General features: G+C 44.5%; 2 protein-coding genes across 4 annotated transcripts in view; one reads left to right on the top strand and one right to left on the bottom strand.

The window, feature by feature from the left end:
* Positions 1-12,341, top strand: part of scube3 (signal peptide, CUB domain, EGF-like 3) — a 68,947-nt gene extending 56,606 nt beyond the window's left edge. For both annotated transcript variants that reach the window (XM_028409930.1, XM_028409929.1), the window contains 14 exons: positions 1,737-1,853; positions 5,377-5,499; positions 5,608-5,724; positions 5,930-6,025; positions 6,134-6,250; positions 6,480-6,641; positions 6,734-6,937; positions 7,046-7,207; positions 7,296-7,463; positions 7,555-7,716; positions 7,803-8,000; positions 8,093-8,245; positions 8,584-8,663; positions 9,353-12,341. In XM_028409930.1, coding sequence (XP_028265731.1) covers positions 1,737-1,853; positions 5,377-5,499; positions 5,608-5,724; positions 5,930-6,025; positions 6,134-6,250; positions 6,480-6,641; positions 6,734-6,937; positions 7,046-7,207; positions 7,296-7,463; positions 7,555-7,716; positions 7,803-8,000; positions 8,093-8,245; positions 8,584-8,663; positions 9,353-9,505 — 2,012 coding nt within the window. In that variant the 3' untranslated portion in view covers positions 9,506-12,341. The remainder of the gene's footprint in view (positions 1-1,736; positions 1,854-5,376; positions 5,500-5,607; positions 5,725-5,929; positions 6,026-6,133; positions 6,251-6,479; positions 6,642-6,733; positions 6,938-7,045; positions 7,208-7,295; positions 7,464-7,554; positions 7,717-7,802; positions 8,001-8,092; positions 8,246-8,583; positions 8,664-9,352) is intronic.
* Positions 12,342-12,378: 37 nt separating this feature from the next.
* The window catches only part of LOC114438514 (complement component receptor 1-like protein), a 15,838-nt gene continuing 5,190 nt past the window's right edge, over positions 12,379-23,026 (bottom strand). The window contains exons 4-11 of one of the 2 annotated variants that reach the window (XM_028409932.1): positions 21,164-21,237; positions 20,697-20,918; positions 20,434-20,628; positions 13,343-13,439; positions 13,181-13,254; positions 12,920-13,099; positions 12,633-12,815; positions 12,379-12,535 (exon numbers count right to left, since the gene is read on the bottom strand). In XM_028409932.1, the coding sequence (XP_028265733.1) occupies positions 12,513-12,535; positions 12,633-12,815; positions 12,920-13,099; positions 13,181-13,254; positions 13,343-13,439; positions 20,434-20,628; positions 20,697-20,918; positions 21,164-21,237 (1,048 nt within the window). In that variant the 3' untranslated portion in view covers positions 12,379-12,512. The remainder of the gene's footprint in view (positions 12,536-12,632; positions 12,816-12,919; positions 13,100-13,180; positions 13,255-13,342; positions 13,440-20,433; positions 20,629-20,696; positions 20,919-21,163; positions 21,238-23,026) is intronic. The other variant, XM_028409934.1, reaches the window with a different exon arrangement.

The following is a 23,026-nucleotide window of genomic DNA, read 5'->3' as shown; positions in this document are numbered from 1 at the left end:
TTTTCTTTTTTTTATTGATAGAGGCCTTATCTGTTCTGTGTAATTCTATTATTTGCATTTTAGTTTGAACCAGCTTGATGAAATGACGAAAGTGATTGACAGGGGCTGATTCCATCTCACTCCTTCAGTCTCCAGGCTGTGAAAGGCGGCGATGATGTGACTGCTTTCGCTCTGCACGTACATCACGTCATGATGTATTCTTTCTGCATACTTCATCTTATCCCTAAATACGGGTCTCAGATGTCTTCACACATCCACTCCCACTGTAGCATGTGGCACAGCACACAAAACAATATAATGATAAGTTGCACATTGACTTCTGGCATCGCTTACTGCAACATTTTTTAAGGATCAACTCAAACCACCACGCCTAAATTCCCCCCCGGAGATATGTTTTCGCCCCTTCATTTTAAAAGTGTGCTCGACTAACGTTTATCCTCAATATGCCAGAAACAATCACTTTTGTAATGCCTCATGCAGCATGTGCCAACCCATGTTGCTCCCATCTACCGCTTCTGTTATGGCTCTCCTGAGGCCTCCACAGGGGACAGGCCTGTATGAGGTAATCCAGGTTCTGCTCCGTGCAGAATTTTCACCTTGTTTTTATGTTCGCGATAAGAAGGCAGATGATAAAATGATGTCAGCATCAGTGAGGCTTTTTTGGTCTCCGTCCAACTTTTTGAACATCAAATTGTAGATCTCCTTCAAAGCTTTGCTTTGTAAATCAATAACTTAATAAGCTTTTAATCTCGACACATTTTCATCGCACACTTGCCAAGAAATGCTCAGCTGTTCGGTCCCAAGTGATTATAAACTTAGTGTTACTGTCTGAAATGCTACTTAACCCCGCAGGATTTGTTGCAGACGTTTATCAGACTGTCTTCTTAACCCATTATTTAACTGAACTCCTGTAATTGCCGTGAAATACCTGCGTCATCTGTTTGATGGCAGCTGGCGCTACCTCATAACCCAGAGGAGGTTCAGATGTAAGGGGGGGATAAAAGCATGATATTCCTGGGAAAATCCTTGGGAACCTTTCTTAAATTAGCCAATTAAGACACATTCAGCAAAGTTGTAGCACATCCCTGTTTTCTCCCAGTGTGTTCTGCCCGGGCTTGACACAGATTATTACTGACATTAAAAAGAAGCCTTGATCAGGATTAAAGTGAATGTCATCAATCCCCTGTAGCTACACATATCATCAGTCCTTATGGACGTCCAGCTCATGACAATTTATCAGGTTACACGTGCAAGAGAGGAGAAAACTCTAAAAAAAGATAAGACAGAGAGGGAACCGTGTCATCGTTTTCTGATATTTAAACACATAAATAGCTGAATAGGTAAAATAGTCCGATTATGCTACTAGCAACAATCCTAAAATGAGAAAAGAGGAAATGATTGGCAGCCCCTTGGCTCCCATTATCAGGTGAGGAGCAGACTTTCTTTTGACTCCTGCTGTAGTCGCTCGTTATTTCAAAAAATGCTCTGAAAATTTCATTTCAGTGCATTGAAATGAAAAAAAACGCATGACTGCAGGAGGTCAGCCACTCTAGCAAGCACGAAAAGACATCTTCCTCTGAAAACACTTTTGTTGTTGTTGTTGTTGTGATTTGACCCATTGCAATTTATGACAAACAATGAATACAATACATGTGTTGTTGTAGTCCTGTCTGACCACAGAAAGATTTTCTCAAGTGTTTGTTTGATTTTTAATGATGTGTCTTTTCCGTCCGCAGATATTGACGAATGCTCCTTCGACCGTGCCTGTGACCACTTTTGTGTCAACTCACCCGGCAGTTTCCAGTGTCTTTGTCATAAAGGCTATGTGCTGTACGGCCTGGCCCACTGTGGAGGTGAGCTCGCATTTCTGCCTTGGTCTCTCCTGTCCGTCACTCTTCCTTTCACATCCCACACCTCTTTGCTAACCCTCCATTAGCTGCTCTGATAGCAGCAGGAAAAACACCACGCATAGATTATTAATGTTCATTTTAATTTCCACTGACAGCCTACATAAAGCGGTCAGGGCACGTCAGTTTGTCCAGCTAAGTTACTGTGTGTGTACACGTAGCAGAGGCGAAACAGTCAGGCAGTTTGACATAACCCTATCATTTTCCCTTTATCCTTGTTGACATGCAATGCGGCCATCTTAGATTTACAGTGCATGCCTTGTGAGTGCTGCCACTGTTGTGTGATGTCAGACAGCTGCTGCTTCATAAAGTCGAGTTAATGTTTTTATTCCTTTCTACACAAATAGGATTCTGAGTGGTATGCTTTTTTCTAGTGGGAGTTTGGAAAATCTTTCTAGTTGTCTGGAACCCAGCATGAGATTCCTAGCCTTTTTACATGATGTGTGAAAATCAAGGTCACCAGTCAACCTAAAAACATCTTGATATGTGTCAGTATTGTTCAACAGTTCCTAACAAAAACACAGGAAAGTCCCTGCAAGCTGCTGCGTTCTTGGACAAAAATGAAATGTATCTAAATGCGCACTCTGACCGATCGCCTATCATCAGCCAGTTTTAAAGTCTCTGCAAGTTGATTTTCAAATGGACTGAAATGAGCTGAAACAGGTGGCTGCCTGCAAGGCAGGAAATCAATCTAACGCTATGCTTGGCAGTGAAGTAAAGCGCGGACAGTTTCTGCTGTAGTTAATGGACTCAAACATGAAATAATATCATGGACATTATGGCCCTTCAAGGTGGAGTGTGGCCACGTCCATCAAAAATTACCAGTTAGCTACTGTACCCTGGTGTGGGGGGAAACAGCCTTTGGTGTCAGGAGGAGGTGTGCGGGGGCGTGTCAGATCTGCCAAGAGGCCCGCCAGAGCACATCAGGGTGTTGCGGCAGCGCTTTGATGGAGTGTGTATCACCAGATAGAATCTGCTGCTGTCTCCAGCGCCTCGGGGCCTCACAGTAGTTGTGGGAGAGACGGAGAGGGAGACAGCAGAGGCACTCGATACATAGCTTTGCAGTGATTTGTTCTGTGTTTTTTAGGTCTGTAGTTTGACAGGTCTACTGATCAGGAATGTTGCAGCAGGAGTGTGGTGCATTGACACCGTAGATTCTGGCCTGCACAAACACACACAAGCAGCGCAGTTACTTTCACAGTCAGTGGGAAAAAAATGCATTGTGTGCACACTTGTTTCTGAGATTTCAGGCAGATTTCCCTCCATATAAATGTCACTCGGCTTATGGTGTCTCTCAGTGTCTCTGGGACTTCAGGAAATCTTAGGCTCTTCAGGTTTCTGAAACTTCATTTAGCTTGGTTGACTTTAAATTGTAATGTGTTTGTCAGCTCACCTTAACTGTCGGAACCATGGTCCACTTCCTGGCATGTGGTCCAGCACCTGTCCTCATGGTCCTAGAACTCAGGCTCGGTTCCTGTTTGTTGTTTTTATTTCATCAGTTCTTGGACAAAAACAAGATACATATATATAGAGAGAGTCATGTGTGTGTTTTCTGAAGCACTGAAGTCACACCTTGCTGATACAGCTACTGAGCTGAGCCGAGTGTCTTCTAGACCTGAATCCCTTTGGTTGTTATCTCCAAAACTTGCCCACCCACACCGAACTACAAACATCCAGATAAATCTTCATCCTGTGAGGAAGTACCTGCAATCATTGGCTTGTTTGTTGTCTTTGTTGAAGACAATTTTTTGGATGAGCTGTCCCAGCAGCAACAAATGGCATCTTTTAAATGCTTAGATCAAAATGATAATAATGACAGTTACTGCTGGATGTCATTATATTGTAGAAGACAGGTTCAATAGGTTCATATGATCCCTTTCACACATGTGCACGAGTATCAGCCGCCAGCTCGGGGGAATAAATGTCCCAGAATTGGATTTGTAAGGCTTTTACTCACATGATGGACTGTGATCAGGCCACACCGAGCCGTGAAGAGGAGAGAAGATGGTCAGGCGTAAATGACTCTCTATACCATTGTTGAGAGAGCCGGTGATGAATGATTTCCCCCTCGCTTTTCGTCGGCACTGTCGGAACTGTTAGATAACCCCAGAGAGATTTATGGTGCTCCCTGTTTTACTTTCTTCATTCCTGGCCAAGCAAGGTTATGTTATTCCCTGGGTGGTTTATCAACACGAAATATAGCTGCCAAACAATCCAGAAAGCCGTGTTCAGTGTTTAACAATGGACTCACCCTAAACAAACCCAATTAGGTCAGTGACCTTCTGTCAAGCATTGTGCAGAGCCCTGTCAACATTCCTCCCAAGTGAGAGTGTGTCCAGCCATTCTCCCTCGCAGTTTAATGCTGGTAAGAAAATAGATCTACACATGCAGACTTCTTGCAAAAATGGGGCTAAGACACGCAGAGTTCACTCTGATGTTTCAAGCTGACCGGATTGCTCTTAGGGAAAAAACATTTAATGACGACATTTCCACAAAGTCTCATATTGAAATTCCTCTACATGACATAAGAAAGTTGTTGCGTCTAAATGTCACTTTGTCTCTTTATATTCTGTCCCTGTATCTCTTGGCTTTCTTCCACTCTCTGTGCTGTAAAAGAGGGGGAAAAAAGACTAAAGAGGCTGTTTGGTTACATTTCAAGAATGAGAAGAACAAAGAAGTGAAAACAACAGTTGCTGGCAGATGAGCCGCTTCCATCAGATATTCATTAGAGTTCTTTGTCCTTTAAATTGAGTGCTTTGATGCGGAGGATAAGCGGCACATCCCTCACAACATTTGCAAGCGGTTCTGGTTTCACGTCTGCATGAGCGCCGCTGATGAAGTCATCATCTTCAGTGAGTGCAGCGGCACACGCAGACTGTTTTTATTCAGCGTGAATAATTGAATGAGACGAGGAAGAGCAGTTCATATCGGCAGGCCAGATCATCTATCACTGCCATTATCATTTTCCTGGTGTCTCTGCCGCTTGTCCGCAGCCTGCAGAGTCCTCAACTCTACTCGCTAAACTAATTTTCTGTCTGGCATCGATGGCAGCCAGACTCGCATCTGGATCCCGGATGCTTTTAGTGGTTTTAGCTCAGCATGTGTTTGAAAAGGTGATTATAATTTACTGCTTACCGCAAGTCTTCCTCCCCTGAAGTGCAGAGAAAATTTTGACCATGAAATTGAATGTGGGTGACATCAAAATGCAAAATCACTTCTGTTTACACGCAAACACATTAATCTTCCCAAGAATGTGACTCTCTGACAGGATGAACTGAGCTGAGCTCACAGGAATTCCTCACTCACAGCTGCGCTGTTTCATAATAGGCCAGTTTCATCTAATGATCACATGGTTTCTTAATGTTTCTGATGACATAAAAATGCTTTTTCCTATGCTCTAATCTCAGAGCATGTAAGTCCTTTTATGTGTGTCCATAAAACATTTATATATCATCACATCTATTTGCAGATATTGACGAATGCAGTATAAATCGTGGAGGTTGTAAATATGGCTGCATCAACACTCTGGGGAGCTACGAATGTACCTGTCCACCCGGGTACAAGCTGCACTGGAACAGGAAGGACTGTATTGGTATGTAGCAGCACTGCCCCCCCGTGGACAAATGCTTAAAGCACATTCATTCAAAGCACAGTTTTCCTTCAGTGTGTGATCCAGTGTGTGGGTTTCATTCTCTCTCAGAGCTGGTGAAATGTCCCCCTGGACTCGTCGCACCAAAGGCCACTCTGACCTGCAGCAAGACGGGCAAGAAGGAGAGCTGCTCGCTTACCTGTGCTTCCAAGGCTCACTATCTGGCAGGTATGTATTATGAAGCATCTCGACCCCCTCGGATTGTCAGGGACAGGCCTACTGTGTGTACTCAGGGACCAAGACCAAACAGAGTGAAGCAGGATTCAGTAATTCTGCCCCCCACCTGTGGAACACACTTTCATGAATACCTGAGGTCTGCTCAAACATTTATTTAAGTCTAATTAGTTAACCTATTTTTTTTTGTTTTTTTCAGAGTCAGATAACAGCTACTCCGTCAGTTGTGGTATCCCCATTCTCAGAGGGAAATCTCCTGCCAGGCTGAACTCCAGCAACAGTCAGAGCTGCATAGGTTTGTTTATTAACACCAAAGTCTTAGACTGTCCGTCACTCAAAGCAGTGATGATAGCAGTCTGATGTTGTGGAGTCTTCCTAACTACTGGGCTGTGTTTGTCTGTAGAGACTTTGGCCCCTCCAGTAAAGCAGACAGCTTCTTTTAAGATCAAAAACGCCAAATGTCACCTGCACCCTAAGCTGACTGGCAGGACGGAGGAGAGGGGGCGCACACTGGGACCAGGTCGGTGTCTGTCTGCATGTGCAGCTGTATGAACCCATTAAAAAATATTTCTATTTATTTTCAGTTTTTATGAATTAGTAAGATGCCATAAAAGTTATCCGGTTAAAAAACGTAATTACAGCCAGACAAGGATCAACAAGGAAATGTGCGACTTGTGCGATCACAGATTATTGATGTATTTCATACATTTTACACACGTATGTCCTCACTCTCTGTGTGATATCTGTAGGAGGAGGGCAGCCCTGCAGCAACTGCCTGGTAACATTTGTGAACCTCAAATGTGACTCCTCCAAGAAAGCCAAAGGCAGACGAGCTCGCAACCCCTCCAACAAAGAGGTAACACGCATCACGTTAGAGCTGGAGGCGGAGGTAAAACCTGGAGACACCACCGGTCAGACATCTTGATTTTTTTATACAAATTTCCAAGAAAGTATATATATATATATTTAGAATTCTTATTGATGTTTATTGACTTGTTATCAGGGAGTTGTAATCTCAGCTGCCTGAGACAGCGCATGGAGAAGCAGGTCAAGACTTACATCAAGGCTCTGAAGAAGTCCATCAACCAGGAGCGCTTCCTGATCCGAGTGGCTGGTTTGGAGTACGAGGTGGCACAAAAACTTCCCCAAGCAGCCCCCGTTCAGGAGAACTGCGGCCCGGGCTGGGAGAGGGACGGCGGCCGATGTGGTAAGACCGGGTAGCAGGTTATGTCCTACAGGTTTCATTCACTCTATGATTGATCAAAGTGTACTTCGTGCTCATCTCTGACCGGAGCCGTTGTGGATATTCTCTCAGTCAGATGTTTGTCGGGGTCTTACTACCATGGCGAGCAGGAACGCTGTGTCGCATGTCCACCTGGCACTTTCCAGGAGAAGGAGGGGCAGCTGGCCTGTGACCTCTGCCCTGGGAGTGACGGTCACGGGCCCGTCGGGGCGCGAAACATCTCCTCCTGTGCAGGTGGGTTGGTTTCAATTTTTCATGTGAACCTGTGAAGGGCCGCCGCTGCTACTAAACCTGATGTCTGTGTTCTTTAAAACAAATTCAGGCCAGTGTCCGACAGGACACTTCTCCAATGACGGGTTCAAACCGTGTCAGCCGTGTCCTCAGGGTACCTACCAGCCGGATTTGGGACGGACCTTATGCTTTCCATGTGGGGGAGGACTAAGCACCAAGCGGGACGGTGCCAGCTCTTTCCATGACTGTGAAGTCAAAGGTCAGCTTTTATTTCTATTTATTTATTGTAAATATTTTAAAAATCTCCAAACTTTCTCCCCTAACATGTGTCTTCATGGCTCCCCCTGCAGTTCAGTGCTCTCCAGGTCACTACTACAACACCACAGTGCACCGGTGCATCCGCTGCCCTGTGGGCACCTATCAGACGGAGTTCAGGCAGAACTATTGCATCTCGTGTCCGGGAAACACCACCACTGATTTTGATGGTGCCACAAGTGTCTCGCAGTGCAAGAGTGAGTATGAAAATGACTGTTTACTGTTTACCACATGTCTAAAAAATGGAGTTTGAGTCTAATTTGGGTTGTTTGTGTGCGTCTAGACAGACAATGTGGTGGTGAGATGGGCGAGTTCATGGGTTACATTGAGTCACCTAACTATCCCGGTAATTACCCTGCTAATGTGGAGTGCACCTGGACCATCAACCCACCCAGCAAGCGCAAGATCCTAATCGTGGTGCCGGAGATTTTCCTGCCCTCAGAAGATGAGTGTGGAGATGTGCTGGTAATGAGGAAGAACTGTGAGTGGCTCTTTTGTTCCTGGAATTCAGTGTTTGTGTTTATAAATCACTGCAGCAAACAAAGACCTTATCTTTGTTGTTCTTCCTTCAAGGGTCGGCTACGTCCATCACCACCTATGAGACGTGTCAGACCTACGAGCGGCCCATCGCCTTCACCGCTCGTTCCAGGCGCCTCTGGATTAACTTCAAGTCCAATGAGGCCAACAGTGCCAGAGGCTTTCAGATCCCCTACGTCACCTACGATGGTATGTAGTATCCCCATTTCTCCTTTTTTTCATATTATCACAATAAAATGATCACTTCACAGGAAAAACTAAATCATTCTCTCCTTTACCTCTAATGGGTCTTTCCTGGCAGATAGTTTTGGTTTTATTTCTGACTCCACCCTAATAAACTAGGAGAGGAATCGTTTCAAACCAACCAGGAAATGTGCGACTTGTGTGATCACTGATTATTGTGCTGTAGCTTTTCTTCACATTAAGTAGCCTGAAACATCTGATTGACAGTAAACTGAGTCAGAGGAAGTTTCTTATTGTATAAATTATGATCTAACTGCAATGATGTTTGTTATTGATTTATTCAGAGGACTATGAGAAGCTGGTTGAGGACATAGTGCGAGATGGAAGGCTGTACGCCTCAGAAAACCATCAAGAAATTCTCAAGGTGAGTTCATCTTTGTTATTACTAGGGATGTCCCGATCCGATCACGAGATTTCAGACTGGATCGGAATCGGACGTTACCTCCCGATCAAGACTCGGATATATATTTATGCGGGACAGACACACAGACAGGCACACGCAGGGACAGGGACGCAGGCAGACACAGACAGAGACAGACAGTCAGACACTCACAGACAGGCAGACAGGCAGACACACAGACAGACAGACACAGAGACACACAGACGGACACAAAGACACAGACAGACAGACACACACACAGAGACAGACAGACACAGACACACACAGACACACAGACACACAGACAGATGGACACACAGGCAGACACAGACACAAACAGACAGGCAGAGGCAGAGACACAGGCAGACACAGACAGTCAGACACAGACACACAGGCAGACAGACAGACAGACAGACAGACACACACAGACAGACACAGACAGTCAAACACGCAGACACACAGACAGACAGACACACACCTCTCGGAGACAAAAAACCTGATCGGGACATCCTCAGTTATTACTACAGCTTTTGGCCTGTTTTCTGTTGTGGCCACCTGTGTGTCAAATGTTTGTGTGTTAATATTATAATTAGGTTGTGTAATAATTCCAGCTATAAAATACAAAAACATGTGTTTGGATTAAACAGTTCATACCTGTTTTTTTTCTCCTGCAGGACAAAAAACTGATTAAAGCTCTTTTTGAGGTGCTGGCTCACCCAAACAACTACTTTAAATACACCACTCGGGAGTCACACGAGATGCTTCCGCGCTCCTTCATACGCCTCATAAGCAGCAAAGTTGCTGCCATCCTGCGACCATACAAGTAAAAACAAGATTTAAAAAATATATATATATATATATATATATATATATATACACACTCATCTCACAGCGGCTGACGCACCGGATCGCGACCCCCACCCCCCTCCACCTTCCAGACCACATCCCGCAACTCTCACAGGACTTAAAAACATGCTAGAATGTTTCTTATTTTTCATAGGCTTTGACAATAAACACTATGCAGACCTGAGAAATGTTGAACATCATTTGTGTTTTAGGGTTTTTTTTTTTTTTTTTTAAGTCAGTCAACACAGGTCTGCAGTCCTAAGCTCGAGCATTTAGTGGGGATGTAGAGGGTTTGGTGTTGTGCAATGAAAACCACACAAACCACAATAGAGACGCCTAGTTCAGACAGTAGGAGTGACGTTTTGAGTGCGCAGTTTGAGCTCGTTATTGTTTATTTGCTTCAATGAGCGGCCCGAGTTCTGGCTCTTAACTCCTACCAGTAAGTACGACTGTAAGTGTTGTGCAAGTGTTGTGTAACCCTGGTTCCATCGTCCGTGTCTGTTGTGCTGTCCTCGAGGAGGAGCAGTTTGTTAAAGTCACATCGCAGCTGCGTTCAAAGTCTGACTGTGTTTGAGCTCTTAGAGCAGCCTCCAATGGTTTTTACTGTTAAAACAGTTCATCTGCGTTTTGCTCCGTCTAGACTTTTTCAACCTTCAGATACATTTCTGTTGCTCTTTTTCAAGCAAATACAACAAAAAAGGTGGTTTGTAGGAACATGGTGGACTTTTGGAAGATAAATTGTGAAAGCCACAGAAATGAGATAATGTGATGTTTAGTAGAACATGTCTCAGCCAGAGAGAGAGAGAGAGAGAGATGTCTTTAAAGGACATTATGTTTGCTGCTTCTTTTAAAAGGTCACTTTAATTCTATAATCTCATATTGTCCTTCTGATGTATTCACTAATTACTCTGTAGGTTTAAAACAAAGGGAAGCTCCAAATCTGAAATACCTAAATAATCTCACATTGCTTGTCTGTGGACTTTTTTTTCCTTTTTTTGTAAATATTGAAAACAAGACGAGGGTTGAATTCTCAAACTACTTATGCAGGATGCCCGAAAACCCATGTGAAATCCAAAGATGCCCTCCCCCGATGTTCTGGAGACAGCTCTTCCAAAGAACGCCCAGGAAGGGCGGGTCAAAGTGGTTTGTGCACTAAATTTAGAACCCGTCATCCATTTTTTTTCTTTTTTAGTACAAAGTGCAATGAATGAAAATCATTGATTTCGGTTACACAACAGAACTATGTGAAATGTGTTTTGGGCCTTTGCGCTTTGTATTAAAAAAATATCTTAAACAGCAGCTTAGAAAAAGTCTTAAAATGTTATTAGTATTTGGTTTGTAAAAAAAAAAAATATTAAGAGTGACAAACAGGGTAAAATAATTATTAACTTATCTAAGGATATTATAAATAAAGGAAATTGCCAACATTTTGGGAAATTTGCTTATGTCTCCATCATGCTAGGTTAATAATATACACCATTAAAGGTCGGGTAGGAGGTTTCATTCTGATGCACTTTTTGTTAAATTAGTGCAACTTCTCTTTACAACTTTAGCAACCGATTAGTTTCACTTTAAAACGAAGAATATGAATCATCTGAAGCTATAAAACGCTAAAAACATCAGCCAATCCTCTGCATGGACCCTGCGCGGAGTATTGGCTGGTTGTCAGGAAGTTTAGTGTAGGAGTTTAGTGCAGGGCAACACGTTTCGGACGCTACCGTTGCTGTTAATTACTGCTGTCGCATAAATAAAACGTGCTGGCTAAACGAGCTACGTCGCTAGCAATTATTATTTGTGCCGCAATAATATATAAAGCATTATTTATTACATAAACGTTTTATTGCTTGGCAGCATCTAATAAAACAAACTTAATACCTCGTGTTACATTAGTTAAACGATCAATATATTTGTAAAACAGGTCATTGTCGTCATGGTGCTAGCTAGCTAACCACTACTGCAGCACAAAAAGAGATAAAAAGAACCACAATACCACCAACAGCTCAACTTTACCCTCATCATACAGTGTAGGTTGCGGTTAGTTTATACTATACTGTCCAAAAATACAACAGATTTGCTTGACATGACTATAATTACTACTCATGACTGTGCAATAAATATTAAGCTACTGCCAGTCAAGTGTGGGGCTAATAAAGAGCTAGGCTAGCCCGGTTAGCCTGAGCCTCTAAATATCACAATTTACTGAGAAAATTATAAATTGTGACTGAATATTATCCATTTAATAAGCATATTTCCCAAATCATGCAGGCTTTTTTTCCTTTTAATCTCTATTTACTGCAGTCAGATTGGTGACTGCAGGTCCTCGGATAATCCCCAGCTGTGTATTCAACCCTTGAAAAACAATGTTTGTTCCTACTCGTGTAAATAAAGAGACTTCATATTATGACTGGATGACACAAAAGGGAATCTGACCACGCTGTCAAACCGTCTGTTGGGCCTAAAAACTCCTGTCCAACCATAATCAGCTTCTTTCCTGCAACCTGATTTTATTTTATTTTTTTCTTGAATTGTTGCCTTTTTTTAAAGCGAGAGTTTGCTATGATGTATCGGAGTTGATAATGATATTTGCACTTGAATTGTTATTGCTCATGTAAAGAAATGTCTGGATTTTGTATTGTCTTTTAAAAAAAATGAATGGAATTGGTGTTTTTATTTTTATTTTTTATTTGTAGCTTGTTTATGTTCATAAAATGCTCACTCACCGTTTAGTCTATAGAGATGATACACATAACATTATCAACTATTAAAAAAAAGACTATGTACAGAGTTGAATGAAACAGGTTTGTACTTGTTGCTGCCCGAGACACTTATCAAAATAAACATACTGTACTTCAGCTTCATTTCAAACATTTTAATGTCTATATAATGACAATGTGCTAAATATTACAGTGCATTATTAAAGGCTGGTTTTAAGTACTTTTTATTGGAGGGCATGTATTGTTCGCTTAACAGAAGCCGTTTGGATAAATTTCAGCGTGTCCAGGCGTAGTGTGCTAGAGGGGGGAAAAAATTAATGTTATAATTTAATTTTTTATTATTTTTAGTATGTCCTAAAAAATAAATACATAATTAAAAGAAAGTATCACTTACTCATGCGTTGACATGTTGGAAGTCTAGGGAGCCAGCGGCCACCATTGCAGGTAATGGTTCTGGACCCCATCAGAGTAAGACCCGGGGCGCACTCGATGGATATGATTTCCCCGGCTTGGAACATGTGTTTGTGAGCTCCCATCCAGTAGGCATTGTGCACGTTTGGAGGCGGACATGTAACCTCTGTGAGGAGGGAGGGGGGGAGGAGACGAAACAAAAAAAAAGGATGTTTTTTCATGGACAGAATAAATGTTTAAATATTTCTGTGTACTTGGTGAACTTCTGACCTTTGCACTGTGGAGGAGGGGCGCTCCACGTCCCGTCTGTGGTGCACCAAATCTCCTTCTGCCCAATAAGAGTTCCCTTGCTGCACTTATAGCCGATCACGCTCCTGTAGGTGTACGAGGGCTGCTCAACACCTGTGAGCTCTGCATTGGTCCGCTCTGAAGGAGCTGCACACTCCACGGCTGCAAGAAGTAATCATGTTAAGAGAATCAGAAAAATAAAATAAAGAAATTAAAAACATGTCCCGTGTGAGTCCACTCCACCTTCACACACAGCAAGGCGTCCATCCCAGCCTTTAGACATGCACCTCCTGGTTGCCCTGCCCACAAGATGGTGCCTGGAGACAGGAGGAGTCATTGAGAATGAGAAGAACGCAGCACAGTGTGAGCAGTGTGTGTTTTTTATGTTTCGTTTGTTTGTCTTACCCCTCGTCACACACGGCTGTAGCGGTGTCTCCAAACTCCGCTCCGCTGTAAATATAGTGTCCATTTAGAACCTCTCCTGCAGTGCCACACAGTCTCCCTTTTGAAAGCAAAGACGAGCATTAACGTTGTAATAGTTTCACCTACATGCACATTTATTTCCTTCACTATAGTCTGTTAATTTATATATTCCAAAGAAAATAAAGGAGTGTTAAAGTTATTGTGATGTTAATTTGAGGAAGATTTTTTTGGACAAATCATTCTTTGAACTATTATATGACTTTCTGCACCTACTAAACAGGACAAAACCCCATGGTTGAATTTTCTGACCCCCAACTGTGCCTATAAGGTGGTATCATTTGTCACATGTAATCAACAACATCAGACTCAAAGAACACATGGTCTCCAGGATAGGTACTGATCACAAGAGCACAGGTGGGACCAGCTTCATTTAAACCTGATGTCTGAGGTCTACTGTACACTTGGCAGATGTCAACATGATCTAAAGGGATGTCAGTCTGTTATCTCTTGTAAAAAAAAACAAAAAAAAGATGGACTAATATCTCCAAACACCAGCAGCTGTCCAAAAAGAAAGAGCAAAACAGCATGTCTACAGTATAACCAGTGAGGGGGCCACTGGGACAGCAAAGACCAGGACCTCTGAGGTAACACAAGTGAAGAGGACCCCCTCATACTAACTGCAGCTCACAGTCATTAAATCACTTTTACTCCATTACATTACATTGCAATGCATATATTATCTATACTTTGCTTCGCCCTGAGCGTCTCTATGTGATCATGATCTGTGTCACTCATGGCGCTCCCTTGTGGTGGAGACAGGAAGTGCCATGTTCTACATAGACATGCACCGTTTAATCCCAACACACAGCCAAATGAGAATCACAGACTTGAAGTCCCACAGAGACACCCGTGTGATTTCCTGACCCGTCGCCATGAAACATCAACTCCTTATTTCTTTCATCATCCCAACGTCCTCAATTTTTTATATCATAATGCTCTGCCGCCAGACACGTCTGTGTGCTGATGAGATCCCTGCACAGCGCCACCTACTGAAAACAGGAAGTCACTGCTTATTGACATTTTTGTTATGCGCAAATCAAATATTTTTGAATGTTTGACACACAGACATGTCTCCACTTTTGCCTTTTCCTTCGTTGGCCTTGTGGTTGTGGTTCAAAGTTTATTGCATTCGGCTCACTGAGACCAATTCAATTCAATTCAATTCAGTTTTATTTATATAGCGCATATTACAATCAGACATTGTCTCAAAGCGCTTCACAGGAACCCCCCTAAGAGCACTGTGGCAAGGAAAAACTCCCTTTAAGAGGAAGAAACCTTGAGCAGGACCCGTCAACTTAAGGGGGAACCAGTCCTGCTGCTAGTCAGAGAGGATGAGGGAGAGAGAGAGAGAGAGAGAGAGAGAGGATGAAGGAGAAAGAGAGAGAGAGAGAGAGAGAGAGGAGCAAACATGATACAAACATGATACAGTACAGAGCAAACATGACAGCAAGATGAAACAGTGATATATTGTAATGATATCTATATATATCGTCGGTCCATAAGTAGGAATAGTAATTTGATAGTAAAGATGAGCAGCAGGGGCTAGTGAAGTCGATGAGCACAGGAGAGACTGCAGGTCAGTATGCAGGTCTTGAGACCTGCAAAGAGAGAGAGCGAGAGCGAGGCACAGAACTACAAGGAAGACAGTTAACACAGATTATGAGACGATATTACCCAGTATGATCCAGACTAAGGAGAGTGGAGGAGAGGTCAGAGGGTGTTCAGAGGATCGTGTTTGTGCCCCCCGACAACGTAGAGCAAGAGAGACTTCACGGGCCGGACTGCAGGTCATCATCCAGGTCTTGAGACCAGTGTGAGCCAGACTAAGGAGAGAAAAGGAGAGGTTAGAGGGTGAGAGGGTAACTGCTCAGTGGATCATGTTTGTGCCCCCCGACAACGTAAAGCAAGAGAGACTTCACGGGCCGGACTGCAGGTCATCATCCAGGTCTTGAGACCAGTGTGAGCCAGACTAAGGAGAGAAAAGGAGAGGTTAGAGGGTGAGAGGGAAACTGCTCAGTGGATCATGTTTGTGCCCCCCGACAACGTAGGCCTAGAGCAGCATAGCTGTGCTACACACTAGGTCTAAGGCTAACCGTACGCCTTACTAAACAGAAAAGTTTTAAGTCTAGTCTTAAAGGTGGAGGCAGTGTCTGCCTCTCGGACCCAGATTGGTAACTGGTTCCATAATAGCGGTGCCTGATAGCTGAAAGCTCGTCCTCCCATTCTACTTCTATGAATCCTAGGAACTACTAGTAAACCTGCACTCAGAGATCTGAGTGTCCTATTAGGAACATATGGTACAATCAGGTCCTGCAGATACAATGGAGCAAGTCCATGAAGAGCCTTGTAGGTTAGAAGAAGGATCTTGAAGTGTATTCTTGAGTCCACTGGGAGCCAGTGAAGAGACGCTAGGACAGGAGAGATATGATCCCTTTGGCTGCTTCCTGTCAGAACTCTAGCTGCTGCGTTCTGGATCAGCTGCAGACTGTTGATGGAGTAATGTGGACATCCTGACAATAAAGAGTTGCAGTAGTCCAGTCTTGAAGTGACAAAAGCATGGATGAGCTTTTCAGCATCACTCTGAGAGAGGATGCTCCTGATCTTAGTAATATTACGCAGGTGAAAGAAAGCGGTCCTGGAGACCTGCTTAATATGAGAAACAAACGACATGTCTTGATCAAAGATAACTCCAAGGTTCCTCACAGTCGTACTGGAGGCCAGAGTAATTCCATCCAGGGAGAAAGTATTATCTGATAAACTAGTTCTGAGATGTTTCGGTCCAAAAACAATGACCTCAGTCTTGTCCGAGTTTAATAGTAAAAAGTTGGAGGACATCCAGTCCTTTATGTCCTTTAGACACGCCTGTAGTCTGACTAGCGGCTCCGTTTCTTCAGGCTTCATGGATAAATACAGCTGGGTATCATCAGCATAACAATGAAAGTTTATGCCGTGCTTCTGGATGATGTATCCTAGAGGGAGCATGTAGAGGGTGAACAGGATCGGTCCGAGCACAGAACCCTGTGGAACACCGTGGTTAACCCTTGTACCTGTGGAAGACACATCGTTAGTGTGAACAAAATGAAATCTGTCAGATAAATATGATTTAAACCAGCGCAGTGCTGTTCCTGTAATCCTGATCTCGTGTTCCAATCTGTGTAGCAGGATGCGATGGTCTACGGTGTCGAAGGCAGCACTGAGATCCAGTAGAACGAGTACAGAGACGAGACCCCGGTCCGATGCCATGAGGAGGTCATTGGTGACTTTAAGCAGTGCTGTTTCTGTGCTGTGATGGGCTCTGAAACCAGACTGGAAAGCATCAAACAGACTGTTACTACACAGGTGGTCATTTAGCTGACTTACAACAGCTCTTTCAAGTAGTTTGGAGATAAAGGTGAGGTTGGAGATCGGTCTGTAGTTTCCTAGGACGTCCGGGTCCAGTGAAGGTTTTTTAAGTATCGGAATGATCACAGCAGTTTTAAAAGCCTGTGGTACATATCCTGTTTCCAGAGACAAGTTGATCTGTCCTAATATAGAGTCTCCGATCAGAGGAATAGCATCCTTGAGGAGCTGTGAAGGGATCGGATCCAGAAGACAGGTAGTAGGTTTAGACTTGCTGATGCTGGTGGTCAGCTCAGGGAGGCCGATGGGCGCGAAGCAGTCCAGAGTTAGATCAGGATCCGTTTCCAGAAGTGGCGGTGTATCCTCAGCGGTCACAGAGAGATTGTGGTTGATTTGTCCTCTAATAGTGGTGATTTTATCAGTGAAGAAGCTCATGAAGTCTTCACTACTAAGAGCTGCAGGAATGCGAGGCTCCACAGAGCTGTGGCTCTTTGTCAGCCTGGCCACGGCGTTAAAGAGAAAGCGCGGGTTGTTCTTGTTTTCTTCTATTAGTGATGAATAGTAGGCTGTCCTGGCTTTACGAAGGGCCTTCTTATACGTCAGCAGACTGTCTCTCCAGGCCCTCCGGGAGTCATCTGATTTAGAGGACTGCCACATCCTCTCCATCCTACGTGTAATCCGTTTCAGTGATCGGATGTTTGAGTTGTACCACGGAGCTAGCCTCTTCTGGTTTGTAGTTTTCTTCTTCTTCAGTGGAGCAATCCTGTTTAAGACTGAGTGTAGTGTGTCTGCAGTGTTGTTGACAAAGCGGTCCAGCTCTGCAGGAGTAACATTTAAGTTGGTACCCCCATCAGTACTTGGGACTGTGGGGAGTACTGGTAGGATTGCTGTCCTAAACTGCTTTACGGCGTCTTCAGACAGACATCTGCTGTAGTAGACCTTTTCCTCAGGTGCTGGTAGGTCTGAAAGAGAGAAGTCAAAAGTTATTAATGAGTGATCTGAAAGAACAGGATTTTGAGACCACACTAGCAGGTTCTCAGCTTCCAGGCCGTAGGTGAGAACCAGGTCGAGGGTGTGACTGTGACAGTGTGTGGGTTCATTTACTAACTGAGAGAACCCAACTGAATCCAAGAGTGAGTTGAAGGCAATCTTCAGACTGTCGGAGTCGACGTCCATATGAATGTTAAAGTCACCCACTATAATGACTTTATCTGTGCTAAGCACTAAACTTGATAAGAAGTCTGAAAACTCCAGCAGGAACTCTGAATAAGCAGCAGCAGGTGGACGATACACTACGACGAGTAGAACAAATTCTGACTTCTTCCAGCTTCCGTGAGACAGGCTGAGAGTGAGACTCTCAAAAGAAGTATGAGTAGACTTAGGTTTAGGATTCATCTGAAGACTGGAGCGGTAGATTGCTGCCACTCCTCCTCCGCGACCTGTAACTCTAGGAACATGACAGTTAGTATAACAGGACGGAGTTGATTCATTTAAAGCAACATATTCTTCACCCTGTAACCAAGTCTCAGTGAGACAAAGTATATCAGTGTGATGATCAATAATTAGATCATTAACTAAGAGCGACTTAGAGTGTAGGGATCGTATGTTAAACAATCCACACCTGAGTGTTCTGTTACCTTGTTCTATGTGTTTGTGTGTGTTAGTGTGTATTTTTATGAGGTTATTATGATTAATATATCTTAACTTGTGTGCTTGATGAACTGTGGGAGGACGTGTGACCGTCACCACTTCAATAACATTATTAAGCTTAGTGTTTCTATGTGTATTTGTGTTTAATGTGTTTCTAACTGAGGGCGGCAGTCCTCCAGAAGCAGCAGAGAGGTGTGTAGGACAGCGACTCTGCCTCCTGGCCTCGACCCTGGGTTGTCAGGTTGGTCTAATAAACTTGGCTATGTTGCTAGAAATCAGAGCTGCACCACCCTGGGTGGGATGGATGCCGTCTCTCCTAATAAGGCCAGGTTTCCCCCAGAAAGTTTCCCAGTTATCTATAAAGGCCACGTTATTTTCTGGACACCACCATGACAGCCAGCGACGGAGCGAGGACATGCGGCTAAACATGTCATCACTGGTCAGATTCGGGAGGGGACCAGAGAACGCTACGGAGTCCGACATGGTTTTAGCTAAATTACACACCGACTCAATATTAACTTTAGTGACCTCTGACTGGCGAAGCCGGGTGTCATTAACACCGACGTGAATTATAATCCTACTGTATTTATGCTTATCTCTCGCCAGCAGCTTCAGGCTACCCTCTATGTCGCCCGCTCTGGCCCCCGGGATGCACTTAACTATAGCCGCTGGTGTCGGCTTTACATGCCGCAGAACAGAGTCGCCAATAACCAGGGTCGGCTTCTCAGCGGGTGTGTCGCCGAGTGGGGAAAAACGGTTCGATATGTCAAGCGGCTGGTGGTGAACCACGGGCCTTTGTTTCGGGCTACGCTTCCTTCGAACCGCCACCCAACCTCTCTGACTTCCCGGCTGCTCAGGGGCTGCCGGGGTGCGGATAACATCAGCTAAGGCAGGCTGGTCCGCACAGGCTAACTGCTGCTGGCTAGCTGCTGTGGCTACAGGTCTATTATCTAACATGCGGAGCCGACCCTCTAACTCGCTTAGCCTCGCCTCCAAGACTGTGAATAAGCTACACTTTGTGCACACCTCATGCTCATTAAAGGAGGCAGAGGAGTAGCTGAACATGTCACACACCGTGCAGTGAGCAGGAGAGGGAGATGCAGAGCGAGTGGAAGAAGCCATGCTAAGCGCTAATGCTAACCGCTAAGTTACGGTAAGCTTCGCTACAGTGGTAAACGAGAGGGGAACCCAGAAACTGGTGCACTTAACTCTAACACTACGGTGCTTGTGTATTACCACAATAAAAGCAAACACAATATGTCTAATGCAGAAAGTCCGTAGCACCAACAGCGCACACCAAGTGAACAAACAGGACAGTGTCGAAACAGGAAGTGACGCAGTACGTTACCCACTGACGCAATACGCAGTTCCTCTGAAGATCCAGCCAACCAGACCATTACGGAAATGTCTCACTTGAGGCCGATGACTGTCGAGAACCTAACCTTAGCTCTGCATTAGGGTTATGGTCAAAACTAGGGTTAAATTCTACGTTTCCTGAATCCTTAGTTATGCCAGTATTGCAGTGTTTGTTTTTTGTTTCTCTCGTGCTTCCTGATGCCACAGGACTAAAAGACAAAAGATGATTTAGGCAGAAATGGCAGGAAAATGTGTGTGATCAAAAGTTTGAAGAGCTGCGGTGCACTGTGGCGTACTTATCCAAAGTATTCACAAAAGAGCTTGAACGAAAGCTCAGAGTGTCCCCTTTTAAAATGATACCAAACAATAATATAAATCATTGAAATATGTCCTTAACAAGGGCTAATACCAGGACATGCACCAATGTCAAAAACTTTAACAGCTGATAACAATAATTTAGCTGTGACCTCAATGATAAACCTATCATAACAAAATGTTGACTACAGACATTCAAAAAGTATAAGCAAAGATTGGCCCATGGACAAAGATTGGCCCATGGACTAAACAGGATGTACCATTTTACCCTAAAACATACACATGATCAGACTCATCAAGAGTCAATAATGGGGAAGATAAAACTTGATTATAAAGAACATGAATGTATTTACTTTCACATCTTAGCTGCAGCGGTGTCCACTGCCCTCTGAAACACTGGCGCATTCTGCTGCCCCTTGCTGCAACGTATCCCACATCACATGTGTAATAAACTTTGGCACCGTGGAAGAAAGATTTCACTGCGAAGAACTTGTTGGCAAGGTTAGCATTGGAGGCGGTGACAGCTGGAGGAACACCACATCCACCTGCTGGGAACAAAACTCAAGTCAGCACACTTAAGTGATCTGAGAAAAAAATAACTAAAAGATGAGCTCACCTTCTGCGGCAGATGACTGTTGAGGTTTAACAGGTTCTGGAATGCACCGAGGAGGGCGGGGCTGCCACTGTCCATCAGAGCCACATGTGACCTGCGGAGCTCCATCCAGCTGGAAACCCGGGCTGCAGGTGAAGCTCAGTTTCTCTCCAACGTGGTGCACAGAGACGTCTCTCTGCACAGTTGTGTTGGCCACTGCTGGGGTGGAGCAGGTCGTCTCCCCCTCTGAGGAGAGAGTCCCACTTATTCATCTGTGTGTTGACTTCCACAGAATAACTGAATAAAAATGACCTCATGTGTGTATTGTTCCACAAGCACATGTCTAAAGAGGAAAATATGTCTGTATGAATTAGAGGGATTAAAAACAACACCTTCGGGTGTGTCACATTCAGACAGCAGTTACTCACTCTTAAGGACACCGCCCACTTAACACCACCTCTAAAGGTTTATTGCAACATATTAACACCCACCTTCACATGTGGGGAATTCACCGGTCCATCCAGACTTCTTACACGTCAGGAAGTGAGGTCCTTTCAGAGTGTATCTGCCAACACACACAACATGGAGTCAGAGACACACACACACACACAACATGGAGTCAGAGACACACACACACACAACATGGAGTCAGAGACACACACACACACACACACAACACACACACACAACATGGAGTCAGAGACACACACACACACACAACATGGAGTCAGAGCCACACACACACACACACAACATGGAGTCAGAGACACACACACACACACAACACACACACACAACATGGAGTCAGAGACACACACACACACACAACATGGAGTCAGAGCCACACACACAACATGGAGTCAGAGACACACACACAACATGGAGTCAGAGACAAACACACAACATGGAGTCAGAGACACACACACACACAACATGGAGTCAGAGCCACACACACACACACGGAGTCAGAGACACACACACACACACAACACACACACACAACATGGAGTCAGAGACACACACACACACACAACATGGAGTCAGAGCCACACACACAACATGGAGTCAGAGACACACACACAACATGGAGTCAGAGACAAACACACAACATGGAGTCAGAGACACACACACACACAACATGGAGTCAGAGACACACACACACACAACATGGAGTCAGACACACACACACACACACACACACAACATGGAGTCAGAGACACACACACACACACACACACACACACAACATGGAGTCAGAGACACACACACACAACATGGAGTCAGAGACACACACACACACACAACATGGAGTCAGAGACACACACACACAAACACACACAACATGGAGTCAGAGACACACACACACACACACACAACATGGAGTCAGAGACACACACACACACAACATGGAGTCAGAGACACACACACACACAACATGGAGTCAGAGACACACACACACACACAACATGGAGTCAGAGACACACACACACACACACACACCACACACACACACACACTGGAGTCAGAGACACACACACACACAACAACATGGAGTCAGAGGAAACACACACAACACAACATGGAGTGCAGAGACACACACAAACAACATGGAGTCAGAGACACACACACACACAACATGGAGTCAGAGACACACACACACAAAACATGGAGTCAGAGACACACACACACAACAACATGGAGTCAGAGACACACCACACACACAACATGGAGTCAGAGACACACACACACAACATGGAGTCAGAGACACACACACACCACCACAACATGGAGTCAGAGACACACACACACACACACACATGGAGTCAGAGACACACACACACCACAACATGGAGTCAGAGACACACACACACAACATGGAGTCAGAGACACACACACACAACAACATGGAGTCAGAGACAACACACACACAACATGGAGGTCAGGACCCACACACACAACAACTATGGAGTCAGAGACACACCACAACACAACATGGAGTCAGAGGACACACACACCACACAACATGGAGTCAGAGCCACACCCACCACACACAACATGGAGTCAGAGGACACACACACACACACAACATGGAGTCAGAGACACCACACACACACAACATGGGAGTCAGGAGACACCACACACACACACAACATGGAGTCAGAGACAACACACACACACACAACATGGAGTCAGAGACACACACCACACACAACATGGAGTCAGAGACACACACACACAACATGGAGTCAGAGACACACACACACAACATGGAGACAGAGACACACACACACACAACATGGAGTCAGAGACACACACACACAAACATGGAGTCAGAGACACACACACAACACATG

The sequence above is a fragment of the Parambassis ranga genome, chromosome 7, assembly GCF_900634625.1.
Source record: "Parambassis ranga chromosome 7, fParRan2.1, whole genome shotgun sequence".
NCBI classification, from domain to species: domain Eukaryota; kingdom Metazoa; phylum Chordata; class Actinopteri; family Ambassidae; genus Parambassis; species Parambassis ranga.
This window is presented reverse-complemented; position numbering and strand designations above follow the sequence as displayed.